This window comes from Ambystoma mexicanum, chromosome 5q (genome assembly GCF_040938575.1).
Source record: "Ambystoma mexicanum isolate Mex_15411 chromosome 5q, UKY_AmexF1_1, whole genome shotgun sequence".
In the NCBI taxonomy this organism is placed as follows: Eukaryota; Metazoa; Chordata; class Amphibia; order Caudata; family Ambystomatidae; genus Ambystoma; species Ambystoma mexicanum.
Genome location: NC_090933.1, coordinates 38,449,496 through 38,475,378, shown reverse-complemented (window position 1 = coordinate 38,475,378; position 25,883 = coordinate 38,449,496). Strand labels below are relative to the sequence as shown.

At 45.8% G+C, this 25,883-nt stretch overlaps 1 protein-coding gene across 6 annotated transcripts in view; it reads right to left on the bottom strand.

Moving 5' to 3' along the window:
• Window positions 1-1,657: 1,657 nt before the first annotated feature.
• The window catches only part of EXOC3 (exocyst complex component 3), a 1,019,937-nt gene continuing 995,711 nt past the window's right edge, over window positions 1,658-25,883 (bottom strand). For all 6 annotated transcript variants that reach the window (XM_069620467.1, XM_069620465.1, XM_069620469.1 and 3 more), the window contains one exon: window positions 1,658-2,535. In XM_069620467.1, the coding sequence (XP_069476568.1) occupies window positions 2,364-2,535 (172 nt within the window). In that variant the 3' untranslated portion in view covers window positions 1,658-2,363. The remainder of the gene's footprint in view (window positions 2,536-25,883) is intronic.

Sequence of the window (25,883 nt, the reverse complement as noted above, 5' to 3'; positions counted from 1 at the left end):
TCTGCCTAACAGCGGGAGCAGCAGGAACCGCCGTTGTAGAGACGCAGAGAGCAGTTGAGTGTCAGAGGACATGGTAAGACCTGAGCGTTCCCAGGGGACTGCAGGCAAGTAACGGTCCAAGTGAATGCAAACTATAGTGAATACAAAACTGAATGGTAATTACTATTTGAGTAAGACCATGTTATATTGAATACCGAACTAAATTGAAACTGCTAATTGAGTATATTGAACACCGGACTGAATGAAAAGTAATATTTGAATAAGATCACAAGATATTCAATAGCGAACAAACATTTGACGTTAAATTTACATATTGAATATCAACACTGTGAGCAGAAGTAAAGCATATGAAAAATTGAACAAACCACTTGAGTAGAGAAAGAGAAAGAGAGTCATAAGTCTGTGGCAAGGCAAAGACTGATGCAGAAGAGTGTTAAATTAACCAAGGAGAATACAAGTGTGAGAGGTCAAAAGCCCAAGGCAGAAGAGCCTGTGAAGGGGCCAAACAAGGCTAAGGGAACAAGCTTGTGGTTGCGCGAGCTGTGATGGGTGGACCACGTGGTCTGACAACTGCGCCTAGACCAGAGAGCCCTAAATGATGACGAACAAAGGACATTGAGATTCAGCCACCAAGAACTGTGAAACAATTGGTAAAGTAAGCTAGAAGGTGGGTCAAGTGGACCTATTGCTTTCTGGTATTGAACATGAGTGGATGAAATTAGTATACGTGCTACAGTGAAATCTTGAGAAAGGGAACCCTGAGACTTGAAAGAAGTGAGAAACGCTGTCTTGGGGAAGGGAATTTCAAGAATCGCTTTTGGTGTGAACTGTACTGTCTGGAACTTGGGGAAGGGAACCTCAAGACCTGGTGGGACATTGTTGAGACAAACAGCTATTGGAACAGTATTGAACCTGGGATAGGGAATCCAAGGAAAACTTTAGGCTAAGAACAGCTGAGACTTTACTTTAGAACACTATTTTGTTGGCCAAGAGAAACCCCACACCATGTTTAAATCTAGATGGGAGGGCAAGCATAGATTTTGACACCGACAGACTTTTGATTTGGACTTACGTTCACAGACTTCCCTTAGTTTTCTCTAGGTAGTGACATTCCCACCATGGTTATAGGGCAAGTTAGGCATTACACCATCCTGATACTTAATAAAAACTCTACTATTGAATTTAAAAGTTGTCTGTGTAATCTCGTGATACCATGCCGGTCTCACATAACTTAAGTAATTTCATAATTTGAGAAACTAGGGATCACCCAGTTCAGTAAATTACTATTACAATTGATATCTTATGAAAAAATTGATTTACAGAATGAATGACCAAGAACAAGAATCTATACAAACTTGGAAACCCTTTGTATAGTCAGCATATAAAAAAGGGACACAGAACATTTAACAGAATAAAAGAAAAATCTAAAGGTGTATAATGGAACAGCCGAAGAATCGTCCGAAACAAATGCATTTAAAACTGTCCCAACTTTCATAAAAATGTATCCAAAACAATCTCCCATTTGCCAGACCTTTGAGATTTGTATTTTGCTATTCCTTTATTTTTTCTTTTAGAATAATTCATTGTCCGCATTTAACTGAAAGTGAAATGTTGATTTAGAATCATGACTAGACAATATACACAAAAAGACAAATGATAATGTGAGGCATTGATTTATTTAAATTTCATCTGAATTTTCTAAAAATCAATATGCACAAGCTACTTAAACAAAGAATGCAGTGCCAGCTCTATAGAACACAAAATCATTTACAAACCTCAGATACACATAGTATTTTTTAATTAACCAGTAGTGCTTCAAATGCAATCCTGTTTCTAAGTATGGAAAGTTCTTTGTAAAAAAAAGATTGCTTCTGCACAAAATGTATCAAATATTTAACTTAGCAGTAAAACTATAAAAGTCTATTATTTTCATCCCTCCCAGTCTAAAACTAAGGAAAGATGTTTTTGAATTTCAAACTATGCTATAATCCCTAATGACTGTAGATAGCAAAGTGCTTGCAGAAAGTAACAATATTCAGTTCTTTGCTACAAAGATGTATTTGCTAAATTAAATTATCAGATTTATGACAACAGAGAATAAGCAGTCATCATAAAAAAAGGAGTGGCCTTCAGAGAAGCCTCCTAATTCCTCATGCAGCCACTTTACCAAACTGTTAACTGAAAAACGTTTACAACTAGGTTTATAGATAAAGACAGCAGTGAGACAAAAACAATTAATCCATGAAGTGCAGTCCTCGATCCCCGCTGGGAGAGAGAAAGTCATTTGTCTTTTGACACTTCAAAAGAGGTTAAACGCAAATCCAAAATTCGATTAGTATGCAAATAAGCTGGAGACGGCCCAGTTACTTCAGAAGTTTTGGCACACTCATAGTTGAGACAGAAATCTCTTTGAAAATGGACACACCATTTGGATTCAGCTGGGTTGACCTTTGGCTCAGTGTTTCAATTATGGTCTGCTTCAGTTCCCTAGTGGCATCACCTCTTACTACCAGCAAAGCTGCAATGTGTTCGTCCCTGTAAAACAAATCAGAACATTACAATAATGGAATAACAAGTAAAATATTTCAAAAAAATGTTTATGTTGACATTACTGTCCATTTTTTGATAACTAAAAACCACCTTGTAGCCAAGCAAAGCCATCAGAAGCCTTGAAGCAAATTAGTTTGCAGTGTTCTGCTACATATTAATATTTTCTCAGCACCCTGAAAAGGGATTGATACTGTGAACACGTTCCTCATCTGAGTTAGAAATATTAGTTACACATAATACAAAACTGTTCAATTAAAAAAATAAAGGCAAGTACTGAGATTCGATAGTTATTAATCAGCATAAAATGAGTACATCTTTGCATGACTCAAGGTAAGTTTACTTGTTTTACATTATCAAATGTCAACACTTATGCTTGTTTTCAATACTTCATAAATAATTAGGACAGTAGCCCTATTGTAGGGACCTGTAGAGAAATCCAGTGTTTATTTGAGAAGTTAAGAGACGAGAGTATTTTCTTTCTTAAAATGACTGACAATGTTTTATAATGAACTTAAGTTTTAAAAAAATACTCAACTTTGAGTAAAATGCAAAACACTAACAGCTTTACAGTAATTAAGTTTTCTTGAGACTGAAAGATCAGGCAGCAAAGAGGAGAACAAAGCCTGTAAGAGGTGTATAGATAAGGGCTTAGGATCAACACAGAACTGAGGGAGGCAGATTCCCATACTCCGATACTTGGCCGGGACCCCCGTTCACATACTACTCGAGGGTACAAGATACATTCTCGAGGATCGACTGCATCCTTGTTGACACCTGGTGAAGGTCAAAATGTGTGAATTATCCTCATTGAAGCACAAATCTAGATGGTTGTGCAGTGACCTCTTGCTGAGAGACAACAAGCTCGCTCTTGTGCTGTTGAAAACGATTAGAGATTATTGTGAATTAAATGATAATGGCGAAGTAGCGATCTCAGTAGTTTAGGATGCCTTCAAGGCCACAATTTGAGGAGTCCTGATAGGGATGGGAGCCAAGAGAAAGAGAAAACTGTGACCAGCAAAGCCAAAGATCCCCTATCCGGAGCTAAGTCTATTGGGGTAACCTGAAGTACTACATTTTTTTTCCAAGGAAAAGGATTTCACAAGTGCTCCAAATCCTTAGAGGCTACAATCAAAGGTCTCTAAGCCTGCAGCAAAATCATAAGAGTCCTCTGGTAAATCTGTGATGCACTTCATCACCTCATCTCTCAAAATGGAGGCCCTTAGGACATTCCAGCGATGGCCATTTCCTCGACACCTATACTAATCGATTCCAGGCCTTAGTTAGTACCTAGTGCACCTTGGGCAGAGATCCTTTTGCACATTGTATGTGCACCTTATATGACTTCCTAGTATATACTGAATGATGAAAACATACTAAGATGTCAGTGCTCTCCACAATATCTCTTCCTCCTATGTCTTCTCCATGGTTAGGAACGCCTTTGTGACAACCTGTATTTATTGATTTATGGAGACAAAACTCATTTACCAGGCTGGTCCCCTTTCCTCAGCTACAACCAAGACAGTCCTCACAAGAGACTTTTTTCACTAAATTAAAAACATTGATGCACTGAACATTAATGAAATATAATTTTAAAAGATATTTTCAAAGAACTCATTCCACAACCTCAGGATGTTCCCAAACCCCCAGAGATCCCTCCCTCAGCCGCCTGCTGAAGCTCTGCAGTAACTCCCATCAGAACTAAAGGAGCCTCACCCACAGCCGAAAGATCCGCCGGAACCACCTGCGGATGAGGGAAGACTACCTCTTCAGTTTGCACATTTCATGACCATGTTCTTGACCTGGTGACATGTGCAGACATCCCTAGGCTAGAATCTACCTTGGTCGAGGTGGGGGTATTGGCTGGTGCGATATCCCTGAAGTTATCTGAGCGATCAGGACAAGCTCTAAAAAAGGATGTCCTTTCAGAAGCAAAAATATGTCTGGGCTACATATAAATTGTAAGATAGATTCACGTTACAGACTGTTTTCCTTGGAGGACATTCCACTAAAAACGAGTACCCAACCTTCTTCAACAGTACAACAGAACATGTAAATTTCCTGGAATTAACACCAATTCTCTTGGGTCTCAATGCCTTCCAGCCGAACATTGTGAACAAAAAACAATATGTATTCATACCAAAAATACAGTGTCAATGTTTTATGTGTATAAACAGGGTGGAACCAAGTCTTCACCCCCTTATTCTGCTGCCTGTAGAGATTTTGCAATAGGTAATTCAGAGCGGAATGTGGCTTCAAGCTGTTCATATTCCGGGATTAGAGAATTCACTTGCAGACTACCCTCAGTCGCCGGTCAACAGTGAACCACAAATGGGAACTGAACATAGATATGCTGAACCAGATCTTCAGTGAGTGGGAAGTTGCCCAAGCCCATCTATTTGCAAGGCCTCTCAATCAGAAACTTCACATGTATGCCTCAAGAGAGGTATTGGGCAAAAGCGCACTGGGAGATGCTCTAGAGATCGCCTGAGACAATATGTCTGTGCTAGCATTTCCTCCTCAACACTAATCCATCAAGCATTATTGATACTCAGGGATACCACAAACTTCATTCTAGTGTTCATAGCCTCTTGGTGGCCAGCCAGGTTCTGGTTTTCCGACCTAATGAGCATAGGATTCGTCAACATATACGTCTGCTGGAACTTCCAAAACCTGCTCAATAAGAACAACAGTCTAATATTGTATCCCTCCCACGATCGCTGAGCTTGGCGGTGTGGCTCCTGAGATCATGTTACTAGGGTACTTTGGTCTTTCTTAAGAAAATCTTTGCATTATTCAATCGGCACACAAGCCCTTTATGCAAACTGTGCATAAAAGTGAATTACTCCGTTTTTTTTATTGGAGCCTACAAATGGGAAACATCCTTCGTCACCTACTTTATAGCAAGTTCTTTTGTTTCTTTCAGAGCTTGCTTGCTGCTACAGGAATTCAGACAGACTTCTGGAGGGCATATTTTACACCTTTGGGAGCACATCTGAGTTTGGAATCTCACTCTTTCTCCTTGTCAAATCCGGTGGTGAAAAGCTGTTTCGATGGTCTTTGTCACCTTTACCGTATGGTTAAATCTCTTCACTTAGACGTCAGGAGAGTGCTTAAATTTTATCTTGACAGAACAAAGGACCTTAGAATGTCTTCAAGTCTTTTTGTCAAGTTCGTCCATCTGAAGAGAGGGGCTCAGTGCGCTACGGCCACCGTTTCCAGGCAGATAGCTTCCTTCATCATGGAGGCCTACTTTGTTCAGGGTCTTTCACCACTGAAGGGCCTTCGTGCACATCTAGTAAGAACCAAAGCGGCCCCAGTTGCCTTTCAGGAATATGTCTCCTGGGAGTCCATCGCAAAAGCAGCTACACAGGCTGTCCTGTCGGCCTTCTGCAAACACTACTACCTTGACTTGAGTTCCAGAGCTGACGCTCAGTTAGGGCAGGCAGTTCTCAAAAATATGTTTAAGTGATAGGGAGTTTGGACCATCCACCCAATAAACCTGTTCCAGTGCTTGGAAATCTCCCATAAGTATGGGGGAAAGAGGACAGGACGTAAACTCACCAAAGTGACTAGCATACTCCTAGTACAGAGTCCACTTTCCTCCATATGCCCACCCACCTTACCCTCTTAAAAAGATCCTTACGGGGGCGTGCTAGCAACGGCAGCTATGCAGACACTTCGTTGATGGTCTCTGTGTGAAGTGTGAGAAACCTGATGGTGTCTCCCTAGCTAGTCCCAAGGGACCGGTCATCCAGGTGGCCAGGACACAGCCATCGCTATTGGATCCAGTTCCTGGGGTGGATCAGTGAGGATCACCTGATGGGAGCTCCTTGGGGAGTGGGATGCCGACGGCAAAACTCGGTATCCCCCTTCTTTCAACAGCTTTTCCCCATCCTACCATGTAGGATATTCCAAAACACAGCCCCCCCTTTCCTCACTAACACTTTCGCACAACAAGAAGGACAACGGCCTAACACCAGAGGCGTTTACCTGACGTGTCCCAATACCAGGGTCAGGCAAAGTCAGGCAAATGACTGAATCACACACACCTGACTGCCCATTCCCTTCCCCACGGGGATAAAAGATGGAGCACAAGAGCACAGGACGAGCAAGGCAGTGTTACGCCCACCTGGTCTCTGCAGGGACGTTGGGGCATGGTTGCAGCCCTGCCTGGAACCGACTCCTCTTGATCAGGCTTCTTCCACTGCTCCCGTGTTGTGGACTGCGCTAGTTGTTGGTACTGCCCCTGCGAGAATACGAGAGGAAGTGAAAATGCCATGATATGGCTGTGGTCTCCCTCGAACCCTTCTTCCCAGAATGTGGTGAGCATACGCCTACCCATATAGTCTCACCTGTTTAATTATGATGGCGAGCTCACCGCCCTGCTTCTCACTGCAGGGACACTTTTAGTTAGACTGAGTTTCTTCACTGGCCCATCCGCGTGGCAGCCCAGACCAGCTGTGGCTGAACCACTTCAAAAGGTAAGTATCCTTCGATTATGATTATTGTCCGTGTTCTTTTGTAACATCTTTTTCCTTGATTATTGTCTGTATCTCTTGTAATGTCTTTCCTTCTTCCATATAGGTGATATGAGGCCCAGCGGAATTGCGGTGCCAGAAGCGAACCACAATGGAGAAAAAGAGAGGTCAAGATGTCCCAATGGGTGGTAAGTTTAGTTCTGAGGTCAAGCGCGAGTATTGGTTTGAGCGCGACCTTAGCGTAATGTCTTTATAGTTTTTGTAACCTTGTTTGTCCTTTTCTCTTGCAGGGATGGCCTTGCGAATTCAGATTGGGATGCTGTTATCCGAAGATCTGCCAGCGGGTGAATCCGCGATGATGCTGGCCGAAGATGGACTCCCGAGTAAGTGTTGAGGCTGGAAGTCGGGATCAGGTAAGGATGCGCTCCAATTGCGGTTGCTGCTGAAATCAGGTAAGGATGCGCTCCGACTGCGGTTGCTGCTAAAATCAGGTAAGGATGCGCTCAGACTGCGGTTGCTGCTGGGATCAGGTAAGGATGCGCTCCGACTGCGGCTGCTGCTGGAATCGGGTATGGATGCGCTCCGACTGCGGCTGGAATCAGGTAAGGATGTGCTCTGACTGCAGCTGCTGTTGGAATCAGGTAAGGATGCGCTTCAGGCGATGGTTATTGCTGGAATCAGGTAAGATGCGCTTCAGGCGGCGGTGAGCGTTATAAGCAGACTAACGTGAAGCGCTTGCATGCAGGCGGGGGTAGGCTTAAATAGCCTGGTCCCGGCCACGCCCATTTGTTCTGTCTTGTGCCCCACCCTGCCACTCCCAGAAGATGCTGAAGGTAAGTGTTCCCCCTTGTTTTCTAGGGTCCGAGCCCGGCCGAGGGAGATCCAGGGGTGGAAAGTTACCACCCAAAGTTTGCTGAGAAAGGAACTGTCTTGTTAATTTGTTGAATACGTCTACTGAGGGGACAGCGCCCAGAAGAGGGGACCCAGGGGCGAAGCCATCACCCAAAGTGTTCGTAGACCAGAACTTTGTGTTTGTTTGTTTAGAGTATCAGGCCTCAAAGGCAAGGGAATTTTCATTATAAAGAGACTTAACCATTGAAGAACCTGATAGCCGATATGGAACTGTTTGCTCGTGCTGGAAAGGCTCGACTGTGTGCTGTGCGCCAAAGTCCCACCTTATTCTGTGCTAAAAACGTGGGGAAGGGAGACCTCAAGGCACTCGCATCCTGACTTATGATTTGAGAACACTTCTTTCTTTATATGATATCCTATCCCACACTCTTTTTGTATTTAGTTGTAAGAATTTGGCAATAGGTTTTTCTTAGCATAGGCCCTTATATTTTGACAACGCCACTAGGACTGCCTTATTTTTCATTTGATGTTCAACGCATGCACCCATCTTAGATGTAGGTTAATTTTTCCACCATGCATTTATAGTTCAATAAATACCATTGAACTGTTATCACTTGTGTCTGTCTTTACTGTTGTCACCATGAGTTCCTTACAGAAGGCCAAGTATTATGATGGCCTTGCCGGTTTCAGTGCCTCACCGCAGCCCATGAATCTATGGCTGCAGTCGGAAGCTTATGTGGAGCGCAGGGACTGGGTCGTAATGTTAGAATCTGCTGCAGAGACCAGTTACAGAATGAAATGCTATGTTGCGTGCGCGTCACAGCTCCCTCAAAATGGCGCCTGCTCACTGAAGTAACTTTCGTACGGCCTCCCAGCTTCCTCCCGCGGACCTGTTGATCTCCCACTGGGGCCGTGAGGGTGGAGGTCATGCCGGATGCTTCGAAGGGGAGAGCTCCGCGCTCACATTAATATGACAGGTGGGGCCAGCACATAATGATCACTCTGTACATTTTGCAGCTCGGAGTCGCTACCTGTAGCGTCATCGAGCTGCGGCAGCCCTTATTTTCCCGGGAACGCAGATGAGGAGCCCACAGTAACAGGCGGCAAGGTCCTGACAAAGGATGAGAGGAGCCCGGAAACTCATAGCGCTGCCATGTGTACAGCAGTTAAGGTCAGCCTAAGAAGCGTGCATAGTTCTGCAAGCTGGTTTGTCAGCCTTATTTCGACGGGATCGCTAGGTACGAAGGAACAAAAGGGGGCGGCCTGAGGCTCTGGTGGAACATTCACCAATTGGATCGATCTTGCTGTGCTCCAGGACTAGAACGTTTCATTTTCAAAGAGATTGGGGCACCAGGGGTGTGAGGCACAGCTAAATTCCGGCATACAACCTCATCAGGGGCTGGAAACTCAGGTCCAGGGATTGCCCACGATGATGCAGTCCTGCCACAAATAGAGCATGCTCAGAAGGTAGCCCCAGAAAACCACAATCATGTCAAAGCAACAAAAACCACAAAAGAATGTGGATATAGCCACCCTGTTACAGCCTCCGGACAAGGGGAAAAAGTAGATGCTGCAAAAGTTCAAGCTCATTCCCTAGACCGTCCATCAGGACAATTGGCCACAAAGGAAGATATCCAATCCTTCATGAGTGAAATCAAACTGGAATCCTGCAACTGTATGGATGAGATCTCAATAAAAATGAACCGTCTGGATCAACGGGTTCTGGAGACAGAACAAAGACTTGGAGAGGTTGAGGACCAAGCAACAGAACAAACAGCAAAAGTGGCGCAGCTGCAACACATGATTCAGGTCCTGGAGGGGAAAAGTGAAGCCATGGAGAATAAACAAGAAGAGGAAAACAGAGCCCGCACAGAAGGTAGCCCCAGAAAGACCATAATCATGATTTTAATTTTTTATTTCTTTATTGTATTTTATAGATCAACATAAAACTACAATACAACAAACATCAAAACATAACAAACTAATGCACTTCTTACGGGGAGTCGGTCTCAATTACGATAATCATAGCGCTTGCTCTTCTTAGTATAGAGAATTCATGGATATTCCTCGTCCAGCTGCATGGCCAATCGCCCAACCTTGTGAGTGTAAGGACCACACCCTCATACGGTTAGATGCCTTCAGTAGAGCTTCCGACCTGGTACGTTGGGTTCAGTCCCACACTTTCCGATCCCTCCGGGTCCTCTGTGTCTGTGTCCTCCCCGGAACCCAGCATTTCCTGTAGAAGAGTGTTCCAAGCCAACAGCTTGTTGCTACTTTCCCTCAACCCTCTTTGTATTGCACTTGTCCATACTACTGTTTCTGCCAATGCCCAACGATTGGACACACATCAAGTCCTCCATCTTGGCTATGTGGGTCCTTTATGCACCACCCCTCGGGATTAGTCCCAACAGATAGCTTTCTGGCGACCATTTCTACATTTGCACTCCGCCCACCGCCGCCCTTGCCTTAATGCCTTCCCAAAAAGTTTGCATTATTGGGCACCCCCAAACATGTGGCACAACCTGGGCAGGTGTGAATATCTTTGTTCCCCATTTTGGACAGTGTCTGTGGGGTGAGGTATGCACTGTGGGTTGCTTAAAGCTGTGTCTGCTTAAATCTCGCATTTCTCAAGACCGTTTTTTGTGTATCTTAGAACCCTTGACTAATCGTGATCCATGAAGGGCTTCTGGAGTCCCGATTCCCATTGGTTCCGCACTTGTAGTTTCTTGGCATTAGTAGTTTCCATGAGCTGCTCATATAGCCTTGATGTCGTGTGTCCTCCTTCGGAGATGTCGTACCACTTATCTAAGTCCTCCTGCAGTTCTCCGACCTCTGTGAGGTCCGGCCACCTCCTCTTAATGGTTTGGACCATACTGGGATGGAGCATGAATTGCCCTTTATGTATTCTGTTATCTACTGTGAGGGTGTTGAAGTCCACTCATTTCCCCTCTTGACATAGGTCTCCCACGTGTGCCACTCCTTTAGCCTCCCAGTGTGTCCTACAAACAGCCAGAGCGTCTGTCCACTAGTCCCGCTAGGGGGATCTGCATGGAGCAGGAGGGGTCTTGAGTTCCTCGCAGCCTCCGCACCCTTTATCATAGCGTTAGCCCCAGTTTGAGCAGGGTAGGGAGTCCCTTGGCCCAGTTTTTTCCCATCCAGATGATTTCACCTAAGTAGCAGTTCTGCAGTGTGGGCTGAAATAGCAGTGTATCTACGGATTCTTCATCCCCCAACCATCGGACCAAAGATTGTAGCTGTCCCGCTAGGTAATATCTTTCGTAGTCCGGCACGTTGATTCCCCCGGACAGGTAGTCCCTTTGCAGTGCATGTAAGGCTATTCTGTTCCGCCCTCCTCCCCTCAGGAATTCTCTCAATATTGTGTTCAATTTCTTAAAAAATGTCCCTGGGATATTGTAGGGTATGTTTGTCAAGTAATACAATAGCCGTGGTAGAACCGTCATTTTTAGTATGGCTGCTCTTCCTATCATCCCCAACGGCAATGTCCTCCAAACTCTATGGCCTTCATAATTTCTTCTAGGGCCATCTATGTGTTCCCAGCGTGTGTTTGTGCGGGATCATGATATAGGTCTACGCCCAAATAGCAGAAGGTGCGTGGTGTCCACGTAAGCCCCAGGTGTGGCATGTGGTCAATGGGAAGTAATCTAAGTTCTGCTAGGGGATACAAGATGGATTTTACTTTGTTAATGGAGATACCCGATAGTTTGGCGTAGGCGTCTATCGCCTCTAGTAGGTCCGGGAGGTTATCGCTGGGTTTCGTGACGAACAAGAGCATATCGTCAGTGTATAGTGACAAGAGATGCGTGACATTATCTATGCATATGCACGTATCTGCATATGTAGGTCGCAGGAAGACCGCCAAAGGCTCCAGTGCCAATATATAAAGCATTGTGGATAACGGGCAGCCCTGTTTCGTGCCCCTGTATATACTCCATGCTTCCGAAATATGTCTCTCTGTCTTAACCCTGGCCCTAGGGTCTTCATACAGCAGCCTTATCCATCTGAGAAAGCCCTTGCCCATACCATAGGGGGTCAGCACCCTGAGAAGCCAATTCCAGTTTACGGAGTCGAAGGCCTTAACCGCGTCTAAAGATGCTTTTGCGCACTCACCTGCTGTTATGATCTATGACATAGTGTAGTCCACGTAAGTTCCACAAGGTGTTACGCCCTGGGACATATCCCGTTTGATCTGGGTGCACTAGCGTGTGTATAATTCTTTTGAGCCTATTGGCAAGGACCGCCGTTAGGATTTTGCAGTCCTGATTTATCAGTGAGATCGGTCTATAAGAGCCGGTAGCTAGGAGGCTTTGCCCCATTTTAAGATGGGCAGTATTAAAGGAATAGTGCGCTAAAAAATGTTATTGTCCCGAGTGTTCGGGCATGTGGTTTAAAGCAATCTCTGATCGATCGTAAAAACATTTCCTCTGGACCTTACCATAGTTTTCCTCACTTTTACATATGCGAAATCAAGCATCGGGACGTGGCCATCTTGTGCTAATCTTTTCCGTTGCTGCATCGTTGAACTGCCCTCGCAGCACTAAATCTTATCCCCCACACCTGAAGCTGACATCACTAGACACGTATGGCCCATTTCACAATGCAAATGCACGTCGTCTCTTGTCAATGTTCTCTGTAAGCCAGCTAACGATGTGTCTGTGGAAATCGCAGGACGCCTCTTTCCTCAATAAGTATAAAAAGGCTGCTTCTCATCAGACAACATCAGAGTTGCTTTTTCAATCCTTTCGATGTTTTTTTTTAAATACCCTGTGACTCATTTCTGCTCTGTTCAGCTATCTTCGTTGCTCGTAGCCTGTGTGAACAGATACTAGTACTAGCATTACCATCAATTTTAATTTTGTCATATAATGGCAACAATACAGCCCTACCACTACGAGCCAGAGTATTCTGAGGCAGAATTAGTTGAAAGAGAAAGATGCAGAGACGATTGGGCATCTGACGACAATTGGGAGGACGAATCACTGGGTCCTGAGCCAGAGCCTAGTCGCATGGAAGACATCTCCACCTGGTGTACCTGCAATCGGTGCAAGGTCATGCCAACCAAGGTGGAGAACTGCTGCTGCAGAGAAAACTCTGGATGCTTGGCCTACATATCAGAAGACGAGACACGGCCGCAATGCGTTACCAAGCTGCATGACTTCAAGGCAGCCTGCCTCACAAGGTCCGTGTTGAGGATTATGATGGTGCTTATGCACGAACTTCGCGCAACAGTTCGCCCTCGCAATCCAAGTAACGAGTAAGTGTATTCTACATGTGATGTAACTTAGGCCACTAACATTTCATGTTTGTCTCCTATATATATGTAACTTTGATCTATCACTGCCAAAAGAATGTAGTCTGGCAATTCAATACATCTCTCACGATTTGGGGAAATCGTAGTGGTCATCTTATGTGTCTTTCACGTACAACCAAGAAACAATATTTCTCTGTCCCCCAAACGTTATAGATTGCAGGGGTGTTCACTTTTGTAATGTGTCTACACTTTAAAGCCCAAGTTGATTGATCCATGAAGTAACATTTGTACTGGCAACTATGCCATAGGATACAAGATTGCATTTTCAACTAAGGTTTGTACACTTATCATGTTAATTTAAATAGAGTTTGTATGTTTCTCTTCCACAGGTGGTACAGGCTGGTGGCCTATAGTTTGTTTACATGGTGGCTTCATGGAAGGCTTGGATACCGCGTTCGACGAGTAATACCAACCTGTGTCGTTGGTGCCATTCGAGCCAAATTCCCCAGTGATAGCAGTCAGTACAGGGGATATTCCCACACTGTGCTGCAACCCGAAGCATACAATTTGTAGTACATTTGTGTCATCAGCAAGAAAATAAAAATCATCTTATGAATAGTTGTTTCAATTTTTCATTGAATCAAGGACACGCTCACTTGTCCTGGCAGGGCTGGCATGGTGGGAACGGCAAAGGTGCCAAACACCATGTACAATTCAAAGGTATCTTTTGCGCAGGGGCCATTGTACAGACGGCCTAGCCAGACCCAGTGTCTCCAGGTAGGCTCCCTGAAGCAGGCCGCTCCCCTGAAATACACATAAGTGTGTCTCCATTCAGCAGTGTTCCGGCGCTTTTCTGTATGCCTCATGCCCCTCCATCCCCCCTTCAGTATCAATAGCAGTTTGCACCTCTGGCCGTGTCCGCCCAAGAGGGCTGCCAGGGTGGGAATGGCCAAGGTTACAAACACCATGTACACTTCAAAGGTATCTTCCGTGCAGGGGCCATTGTACATACAGCCTCCCCAGACCCAGTGTCTCCAGGCAGGGTCCCCTGAAGCAGGCCGCACCCCTGAAATCCACATAAATGTGTCTCCATTCAGCAGTGTTCCAGCCCTTTTCTGCATCACATACACACCCACTTTTCTAATTCTTTATAAACCCCTTGATAGTTATCCTGAGAACATCTGTGAGCACTGGAAGTCAACTCGTGATCGTGCTATCTGTTTCTCCTGCTACTAACTACCCTGCTTGTTGAATCCAATTGTTTGTTAGTCAAGGTGAGGGCAGGTGGTAAACTAATCATTGCTTTCTGATCTCAAAATGTCTATCTATTTCGAACAAATGTACCAAGTAGAGTAATGTTCATTCATCTCAGTGGGCTTCATTATGACCCTGCCGGTCCGGAAAGAACCGCCACCACCGTTCTTTCCGGACCGGCCGATTAAGAGACCTGCAGGCGGGAGGTGTCACTCCTGACCTGGCGGGTTTAACACCACCCGCCTTCAGGCGGACATGGAAACACCGACTCTCTCATAGACAGAGCCGGTGTTTCCATGGTCCCCATCCCCATGGAGTCCTATGGAGCTCCATGGGAATGGGGACTTGCACAATTCCGCCTCTGGAATTCCCGGGTCACCAGGGTCGTAATGCCCCGGTGATTCCGGGAATCATAGAGGCGGAATGGTAATACGAGTACAGCGGTAACCTGCCAGTTTTTCCTACTCGTTTACCGCCAGACTCATAATGAGGCCCATTGACTTTACCATTGTCTACTATTTAAAGGGTTCTGATCTCGATATACAGCAAATTTCATCAGTGTCAATTGTGATATAATTGCATATTTCTCGAACCATATCTATAAGCAGGTTTCCTTTTGATGCATGAAAGTACATTCAACGGACGAGTAACACGTTGCGATTTACGTTGCATCAATCAATTCTGTATGAAAGTTATCCGGTGTATATTCGAATACGCTACACAAGTTTTGCTTCTTTGACCAAAAGAAACATGGCATAAAAAACTTTGATATGATCCCATCAATCTCATGCATTCAGTAGAATTCTTTTGTAATTATGTGTACTTTTTTAATACAGATTTTTCAATAATGACTGCTTGTTTGGCTTTCAGTTGCCGTTCCAGGAGCCATGTCAAAAGTATGGGCACTATCATGCATAAATTCCCGACAAATATTGATTTAATAAGAGAATGGGTTGGACGTTGAGGATTTCCGGTGGACGAGCTTGAAAGTAGAGTCAAGGCTGTCTTGGGAGAATCGAGGGCCAATCGATTGCGCATCTGCAGCCTGCACTTTACCCCGGATATGTACGACCAATCACAGTACACAAAACAGCATCGACTCAGAAAATCTCGTAAATTGCTTCCAAATGCAATTGCAACTCTATTTGTGCACACGCTGCCTCAGGCGAGTCCTGGATGATGAATTGCATATTTACCAGATTGTATTACTTTTTAACTATACCATATTTTACTACCCATCTTTCCCTGGTTTATGGAGCATCATAGAAAGTAATTATGACCATAGACAACAATGCCATAGTGCCCTTCAAAAGAAGCATAATCTTTTTGTAATTGCGTGCTTGACATGTCCATTTTTTAGGAGAGCATACTGGCTGGCGCACAGACCCTCGCAAGTGACGACACCACAGACAGGTTCAGTATACCAATGGTGAGCCCTACAGATTTGCAGAAGTTCATATTATCAAGAGTTGGATCTTCCCACATATCTAATGCAAATCTAATTTTACCTTTTACCACTTCGTGACAATGCACTGAAAATTAAGTAGCAAGATTCTGAATCCATTTCTTTTTCAACAGCAACTTCTAGCGCCTATCAGGTAATTTTATTTCACTTTTCAATTACGAGAATGTATTATGCTTGGAATTTCAAATAATATGAAATTGTTTATGTATCCTGTCGGTTGTTTACACTATATGTCATTAAAGGGTTTATCTTTATATGTGCCATTTTCTGCATCCCATTATCTCTGATCCATTTTGCTGTTTTCATCCATACTAAAACAAGTACTGTGTTACATGGGGATGCTGGTACTTCGACTACAATTACATCATCCTTTGAAGCTGGTCCAGAGTATGAGGTATGCGTACTGACAGTTCCCTTAATGAAAGATAGTCAATCCTGTATAGGACACTATTAGACGGTGACATTTTTATAAACGTGCAGTCTTTCAAACTTTTATCATTTCAGTTCTAACGTTACAATTTCTCCCTAATGCAGAATACATTGCAAAATTTTTGAGTGCAACATTACAATCAGTATGTTTGGCACAGTGATCGCTGATCGAGTACACATGCCATCAATCAGGTAAAATTCTAAATGTATATTTTGACTAAATGACGTACACTGTTTACGAGGGTATGTATGTAAGTGATCAGAGGTGGTGGACCAACTTGCTGGTGCAGTCGTTACAGAGAAGACCACGGTTTCACAGAAAATCAAGAAAACAAGGGTAAATAAAAAAAAAAGGGTTTTTGTTTTCTCGAAGTGTTCTGGGCTGGTGTTTTCTTCATAACATGTTTTTTTTTTAAAGTGCTATCAACTGTATGTGTGATTTACATTGAACATGTTTTTACAACCCATCTCCTAGAGGCCCAGAAGGAGAAGTAGTATAAAGACACAGACAACAAATGAAACCAAAGATGCTGCTTGCCAAACATATTTCACCATGGAGCAACTACCATTTGAGGTGCAGCGTGGTCCGGTCAATAAGATGCTAATGTACAATGGCCAGAAAATGAACTGAATGTGACCGGCGAAGCCAGCAAAGTGTTGCTGGACCATTGCTGCAATGTGAGAACTCGACAAGATGAAGATGAAACTGAATATAATGAAGATGCATTGGGATTCCTCGAGGACCACTTGACACAATCTACACCCGCAAAAAAAGGTCCACCCAATAAACATTTGTGGTTGACTGTTCCTCCAATTCGTGTGCAAATAACACAAGCTGAACTAACAGACTGAAGCTTCAACGCAATTGACCGAGGAACTAGCCAAAGATCTCGAATACAGTTTGCCTAGTTTGGGCGAATTGTCCACCACAGTTGAGTCACAAACCACAATCATGCAGGACGATTGGCTAATAAAGGAGCAGAAATACATTTTATTCGACAGCTGCATGGTCGAGATTATACCGATGCTGAAATGTGTGCATCCAGATGGGGGAAAATATGCAGGGAGTCAATTGAAAGGACATTCTCTGTCAAACGGTTCAGGCTAGCTGGTGATGGACAGCGTGACAGCCGTGGATTTTCAACAAAGTACTGCACGTACCACTTTCAGGACATGGACACTAAAAAATTGTGAGTTCAGAGGCCATGCAGGTGTCTGAATGTAAATCTGCAGTGGCCATGGAGAAACATGATTTCATAAAATCCCTCAAACATCTTCAATCGAGGGGAATGCAAATAGACCTCATAGCCACTGACAGACATGTTTCAATAGCCAAGGCCATGCGAGAGCAGTTTCCAAACATTCGCCATCAATTTGATGTATGGCATGTTGCCATATCAAGCAACAAAAAAAAAACACAGCTGCAGGTAAAAAAAGAGGGTTCTGAAAATATTTTACAATGGTCCCAGTCTTTCAGCAACCATCTTTGGTGGAGCTCCAAAACTTGTGATGGGTCTGTGGAAATTCTACTTGAAAAATGGCGCTCATTGATGCACCACTGTTCCAACATTCACTCATGAACAGAAAACCAACATTTTCACCAATGTGCACATGGACCTTTATCGGAAGAACAGGAACGCAAGAAGAAGTGGTTGGTTCCATCTTCACCTCCACACAAAGCTCTTGAGAAGATTGTGTTTGATAAAACTCTTCCAGGAGACCTGAAGGGACTCACAGAATTCTGTCACACCGGATATTTGGAGGTGTTCCACAATATGTGTCTAAAGTACAGGCCCAAGAGGTTGCATTTCGGCATAGAAGGTATGCAATATCGAACATTACTAGCGGTATTAGCGCATAACGAGAACATAGGGAGAGAACAATCGGGAACTACTGGAAACTTTGGGATGCTTTGTTACACAGTGGCCTTTGCAAAAAGAAGCAAAAAATGGGTGGTCAAGCCAATATACCAGGAAATGGTATTCGATTTTGTGAAAGATCTCACTTTGACTGTTGGACATGCATACTCATTGAATCGATCATGATTTTGTTCCTAGGACACATACATTGCCACAAAACATTGCAAACGTGCCCTGTCCACCAAAAGTGGAAATCGCTGAACAGTTGACTTCCCGGTATAAATGATTAGCAGCAGTGTGTATGTTTCACAAGGTTTGTACATTGTACATGACCAATGGAAATCTATGTAACTTGAATTTCAAAGCTATAAAAAGTACTAAGAAGTATTAAGCGTCCAAATTGTCTTTTCAAAAGTATCCTCTTTGTCAATTGTTTTGCAAGAAGTACCTGTTGGAGGATGACATACAGTGTAACTCTGTTTTCCCCCTTGCCGCTTTCGGCCAGCTCTTGTGGGTCCTTCACTGATCAGGGCACGGGAGGGTCAGATGGATATCAGCATGAAAGCAACTGCAGGGTCTGCAAGCGCCTTAGCATGCACATGTCCAAATAGACAGAATACATCCGCGTCCCACTAAGGAAGGAGACCTAAGCTAAATAACAAACTTGGCATGCAAGAACTAATGACTGTAAGCAAAACATTGCATGAAAGGGGGCTGTTGGTGTGAAATAGGTGCATTTTGACTTATATTTTTATGGGGGCATGTGTTAGGGGTCGTTGCTTTCGGATGCCTTATCAGAAGGGCTGATCTGTGATTGGCAGCTGTTGGCGTCTTACAATTTCAGACACAGTGGGGATAGGTGTTAGTGTTACCAAAATATATGACCCCTCTAGATTAGGTATATGGTAGGTGAATTTGAGGTGGTGCGGGGGTAAGGTCTGGTGACCAGATGCTTCAAAGGGAATAGGGATCATGGGTTCAGGGGACCACGGCCTAGCAGGGAGGGGTTGGAGAAGGCATGAGTCAGTCAGCAGAGATGGATGGGGCACTAAGGTTGGAGCAGGCCTTGGTCTCACATTCTTGGATGAGCACATTTTGTCAGGGCTCGAAATTCGCTACTTGCAAAAATGAATAGTCGCATTTCTGTGAGAACAGGAGACGCGCTGAGTTGACAGAGGACGGGGTGGTGGCGCTGGGAGAGGGAGAGTGAACAGTTTTCCAGAGGGGCAGAGGGCCTCGAAAAAGAAGGCATTTGGAAGGACACAAAATGGAGTTCAAAGTATACACATTAGCATGAACCATGGGTGATGCAAATAGGTATATGAGGGGTGGAGATTTCTCCCACCTTAGCTTATACGTCATTTGCCCGGTACGAGAATGGTGCAGGGGGGCGGGATGTACCGCCTCTCCTCCAACATTTGTTAGTGCATGGGAAGTTCAGTGGGAGATGGAAGGGCCCTTGGATTTATGACTTGTCAGTGTCTCACGTTATCAGCAGAGTACATTCCTCTGCGGAAACAGGCCGTACGCAGATGTGACAATGGGGAGGACACTAACTGGAATGGTTGTCATAAAATAACAAAATCACTATCAATATAGAAGAGTAAAAAAGTATTCACGATAACGCGGCATTGTTGTATGTCAGCAAATAATTAGTTTGTTTTTCAAACATATTTCAAATGCCACGTTGGTCGGCCAGGCTAATCGCTCCCATGGGAGTGAAGGTCACTGCGTTTGATGTTGCTTGTGGGCTGTTCACACCAACGCATCCTGTAGAGTATGTTTTTGATTTGTGGCTTGACTTCACCAAAAGGAAATTTAACATAGGCGCTCCTAAGAAGGTTCAATTGTTGTTTGTCCTTGGAAGAAAGGAAGGATTCGCTATGGATTGAATAACGGGAGGTGTGTAATACCTGCAAAAATGTTAAGGTTCACAATTTCAAAACTGGACAAAGGAACATGAATTTCATTTTATGAAAACCGTTGATCTGAGCGGACACTCTGCATTACGCCAAGAGAATGGAAATACCAAATATAATGTAAGTTTTACTGTAGACGAGTTTGTAGACGAACGAGTAAAGGTTTAATTTTCTGACCGGTATTGCTGGCTTACATTGTAATGGGTTGTTGGTTGGGGCGTAGTGTGACGACACGCAAACACAACATGTATGTATTTGTCTTTGTCCCGGGATCATGGCCAGTCCAGCACAGAAATGCATGGAGTCCACGTCTGGGTTCCTCCAGGTTCCACCAATGCCAAGTTTGTTGCTAATATTCCGTTACAATGCCATCTATGTGTTGTTCGAATTCTTCCGTCAGCTTCCACATCTGCATTCCATTGCGAGCTAAACATACTCCACAGCACTACCCTCTCAAGTACACCGTAGCATCCAACTTTCCACAATGTTTTCTCTGTGTTTCCATTGTTTCTGGTTTGTGTTAGTTATAAGGTTTCGCCCGGTGCAGAATTAAAGGGTAAATGGATCAATTAGAATAAAGAACGGCTACCGAGATATATTTCTGTTATGTTTTCTACAAAGCTACATCCTTCCTTTCTGCGAATGTCATTGTTTCCAGATACCCAGTGACGGGTTCTTCAGCAGCCAGTGGCAGATACACTTAAATGGCTGGCTTACAATTACGCTGATGTGGGACGATCGCCCCGGACCGATATGCCCTTTTGCGGTACCAGCGACAAGGAGCAACCCGACATCGTCAACGGTATTCTAGCAAGCAGCTGATGCCAAAGCCTTGCGATTCAAGGTGTATCCAATGCGCTTTTCCTACCAAAAGGAACACTTTGTGCCTCATGATAAAGATTTGATGTTCGAAAACAACGAAATAAAACATTTGGTTGAATACGGAAATTGGCGGATGTTCTCGGAGCGTTTATTGTGAAATAAAAGCACATTATAAACTGCAGAGTATTGGTGTTTCCTTTAAAAATTGTGTTTTCTATTTCTATTTGGGATGCGCTGTGCTGTGAGAGGATGTGTGTGTTGATATTCCGGGTTCTGCGTCAACTAACGTTAAGACGTAGGCGATGACCTGGCGCGTTTGGCTATGCTGCACACGAACGTCCTGAAAATAGGTGGAAAATATTGCTAAGAATAGTGATGTCAACTTCATGGGTTGGGGATATAATTTTGTGCCGCAAGATTAGATCAATTTAGGGCGATGCGGCAACAGAAAAGATTAGCACAAGATGACCACGCTCCGCTGCCTGATTTTGCATGTGTAAAAGTAAGGAAAACTAAGGTAAGGTGCATAGCAAATGTTTTTACGATTGATCACAGATTGCTTTAAACCACATGCCCGAACGCCCGGGGCAATACCATTTTTGAGTGCAATATTACTTTAAGGATTTGCGCATGCCAATGGGGCGTGGCTTGATGGCTACGTGAGAGGACGTTCCTTGGAGGAGCTACCGATGATCCGATCCTGAGAAGAAGTGATGGTTATTGGCGGACTTTCGAGCCCACGGTGCATCCAAGGGCGCATGAAAGTGGGGGGCACATGGTGAGTGCCCTCCCCACTAGCGAGACAGCATATCCACAGAACTAGACTTCGAAGAAGGTGGTGGTCGCGCAATGGAAGGACAGCACCCAAGATGGCCGCCTGCGGACAAAGGGCCATAAATGGTCCGTGGAGCTGAGGAAGACAAAGTTGGTCGGAACGTGGGCGAGCCCAACCAGATAGACGTGTCGCATGCGCCTCTGGCTGAAGGCAAGAACATAAGGGCAAGCCCCCACTGAGGAGGCCCTGGATCGTGGCGGGCTAGCAAAGTGAACCTGGGTCCAGCAGAACCTCGCTGTGAAGGGGCTGGCGAGTGAACCCCGTGGGGTACTCTGCAGCGCCGAGGATACAGCTGGGCGCGTGGGCCCAACCGACGCAGCAGGATGTCCTCCAAGGTGGTGCGACCCCGGATCAAACAGCCCACGATGGAGGCCTATGCTAGGTCGGCCTCGGGCGCGGAAGGGGGCAAGAGCAAAGATACCCCCGCGGCGGCGATGGACCCACCGGGTACTATCCAGGAGGTGCTGGCGGCAATTGCCGACTTGAAGGTGGCCTGGGAGACGAAGAGCTGCAAGAGGGCCTAAACCTTAAGATCGGAGCAGTCCGAGAAGAGGTGAACCTGTTGCGCCAGGACGTGCGAACGATCGCACTGGGGAACTGGAGAAGGAGTTGGCCCCGACCACGGAGGCGTGCAATACTCACGCCAAGGAGCTTCATGCCCTCGTGCAACGAGTGGGCAATTTGGAGGACAGAGCAGGCAGAGGGGCGCGCCAGGCGCAACAACATTCGCATAGTGGGGGTTCCGGAGGGAATGGAAGGATCGAACCCTACGGATTTCGTTGAAACTATGCTCTTGCAGGAGATTACAGGTAGGGAGCTGACACCGGGGTTCGCGGTCGAAAGGGCGCATAGGGCCCTGACCAGGAGACTGGCCCCAGGAGCCACCCCGGGGCCGTTGATCGCAAAGATCCTGAACTATCGTGACCGCGAGAAGATTCTCGAATTTTTCCAGAAAGGAGGCACGATAGAAAGGGGGTCAGCGAATAGAACGGCGTATCCGGATTATACGCTGCTCGTACAACGAAGTCGAATGAACTTTGGAACGGTGAAGAGGAGGCTTAGAGAAGCAGGCCACCGCTACATGTTGCTCTACCCCGCCAGGTTAAAGGTGTTTCATAAGAACAGATCCCTCTTCTTTGAGACGCCGACTGAAGCGATGGAATGGTTGGACATGCAAGGTCGACCTCAGGAATCGGATGCCCAGACAGAAGCAGCTGGAGATGAGTAGCATGTTGCAGAGGCGCCCGTCAGGCCATAGTTATGACATTGGGACTGGAATATAGTATGATATTGTGCTTGTGGGGGGGAAGTCACGGTATCTGCCGGCGGGTCCTGTTGAACTCACTTCTCCTAGACAGACGATTGGGGAGCTCCTGGGGAGCAACCTCTGCACCCAATAGTAGTAATATTTAGTTGGTCACTGTTAGATTGGTGACACCCCGCAGGGTCCTCGTTCTCAGACACAAGACGGGTCCAGACGTGGGTAGGCCTGAGATCCAGGGATGAAGCTGGGCTATTGTTGGGGGGGGATTTGTGTGCAGTGGTGTGAAGTTGGGGAAGGGGGAGGAGGGCACTGTTCGTGAATAGAAGGGAAAGAGCCAGGGAACGACTCTACATAGGGAGCATTATGGGAAGGGATGGGATGGAGATAGACCGACCAGATGGCATCGGGTAATCTCAAAACTGTGACCTGGAATGTACGGGGCCTCAACAGCTACCTTAAACGTAACAAAGTGATGTTGTATTTAAAGAGGATGCGCGTAGACATATCCCTGCTGCAAGAGACCCACCTCACTAGGGAAAGGCTGGAGGTGGTCAGGAGGAAATGGAAGGGCACTGTTGTGGGGGCGGCGTACTCGGCGTATGCTAGAGGGGTTATTACTTGGGTGGCACCCCATGTGCCGTTTCGGGTGCTTGATTCTACGGTGGACCCGGAGGGTACAATGGTGGTGGTAACGGGTCTCTTGGAAAACAGAGAAGTACACATCATAAATTTGTACGCCCCCAATAATGATACAGCGGCTTACTTTAGGACCCTCTACGGTAAACTTGGCTCCCTGGCAGGGAGTACGGTAGTGGGGATGGGGTGTGGACTTTAACTGTACCGTAGATCCCAGAATGGACAGGTCCAAGGACAGGGCATGAAAAACGGCACCGGCGGCTAAAGCGCTGAGTACCTTACTGAAAGACCTAGGCCTAGAGGATGCGTGGAGAAGGCTGCATCCCACGGATAGACAGTACTCACACTACGCAGCGCCACATGATTTGCACACAAGGTTAGATTACATGTTTGTAACAGCCGAGATAGTGAGAGACATAGAAGGGGCGGAATACAAGGCCTGAGTACTATCGGACCACTTGCCCTTGGTGGTAGACTGGAGACACCAGCCCCCACAACCGCGGATCCCTACATGGAGACTTAGGACCGAAGCTCTGCAGGACGAGGGGTTTCGGGAGGGCCTGAGGGATGCCATCGAAAAGTACTTTGATATAAATACGGGAAGCATAAGCTCTGTGGGCACACTGTGTGAAGCGTTTAAGGTGGTGGTGCGTGGGGTAGCTATTTCCCAAGCTAAGGGGCTACGGGGGGGGGCCGAAAGGGAACTTCAGGAGGTGGAAAGGGAGCTAGAGGATCTCACGCGTTGCGAGAGCACCGCTCATGGTAATAGAACCAAAGTAGAGGAGCTACAGTTGCCCTGCAGCGCACTCTGGGATAGACTGTGCAGGCTCAACTACAGGAAATATACGGAGAGGATACACGCAGGGGGCGACAAGCCAGGCAGACTGCTGGCCTGGCTGTATAAGAGTGAGACCCCCCCCGCTCGGTGATAAGTGAGATCCAGGACGAGAGAGGTTGCATATGGAACACCCAGAAAGAGGTAAATGAGGAATTCCTTAAGTTTTACAGACACTTGTATGAGGACACGGGGGAGGATATGTGTCAAGACATACTGGACACATTGGGGGACATTGTTGCTGCCCACCTTGGATGATCTAGAACGCACCCGTCACCTCGGATGAGCTGGAGGTAGTGATTCGGAACTTGCCCACTTGGAAGGCGCCGGGTTCGGATGTGCTGCCCAGCGAGTTCTACAAAACATACCAGCAAGAGTTGCTTCAGCCACTACTTGCCACTTTCAACGAGGCCTATGAGCAGGGAGATCTCCCATTGTCCCTCCGTGAGGCTGTAATCATCCCACTCCTGAAACCAGGCAAGCCGGCCATGGAGTGTGGGTCTTACAGACCGTTGTCCATGCTTAACCAGGACAGCAAAATACTACCGGCGGTGCTGGCTAATAGACTGAAGAGGGTGATTAAGAAACTGATACACCCAGATCAGACGGGATATGTTCCAGTTAGGAACATCACCGATAACCACAGGAGGCTACACCATGTCATAGACCAAACTGAGGAAGACACGGGCGAGCTGGCTATAGTGTCGTTAGACGCGGTCAAGGCCTTCGACTCGGTACGATGGCCCTGGCTGAAAGCGGTCCTGAAGGGGTACGGAATGGGACCTGGATACCTCAGATGGGTCCAGTTGTTTTATAGCACCCCGATGGCGAGGGTCAAGACAGGGTCCACAGTCTCAGATTCTTGGCAACTTTGCAGGGGGACCAGACAAGGATGCCCCTGGTCACCCATGCTATATATACTGGCATTAGAGCCGCTGGCAATATGCCTGCGACAACAATATGGGGAGGTGGGTATAAGCACTGCCAGTGGAGAGCATCTGATATCATTATATGCAGATGATATGCTCCTTTATTTGCGTTACCCAGAGGAAAACCTACAGTACGTGCTAGAGGTAATAGAACGGTACGCTATCCTCTCAGGCATATCGGTGAACCCTGCAAAGTCCAGTCTGTTCCCTTTGGGCAGATATAGGAATGTCCCGGTGCAGAGGCTGCATGTCCTGCCAATACCATGGCAGCCCGTGACATTTAGGTATTTGGGAATAAACATTTACCACAAGGTCGAGGCAGAACACAAGCACAACACGGAAAAGGCGATAGAGGGGATCAAGAACAGCATGGTATTTTGGTCCAGATTGCCCCTGACCATGATGGGGAGGGCAGCCTTGCTTAAGATGGTGGTCCTGCCTAGATTTTTGCACTTCTTCGTAAACGTCCCGTTTCTGATACCTAGGA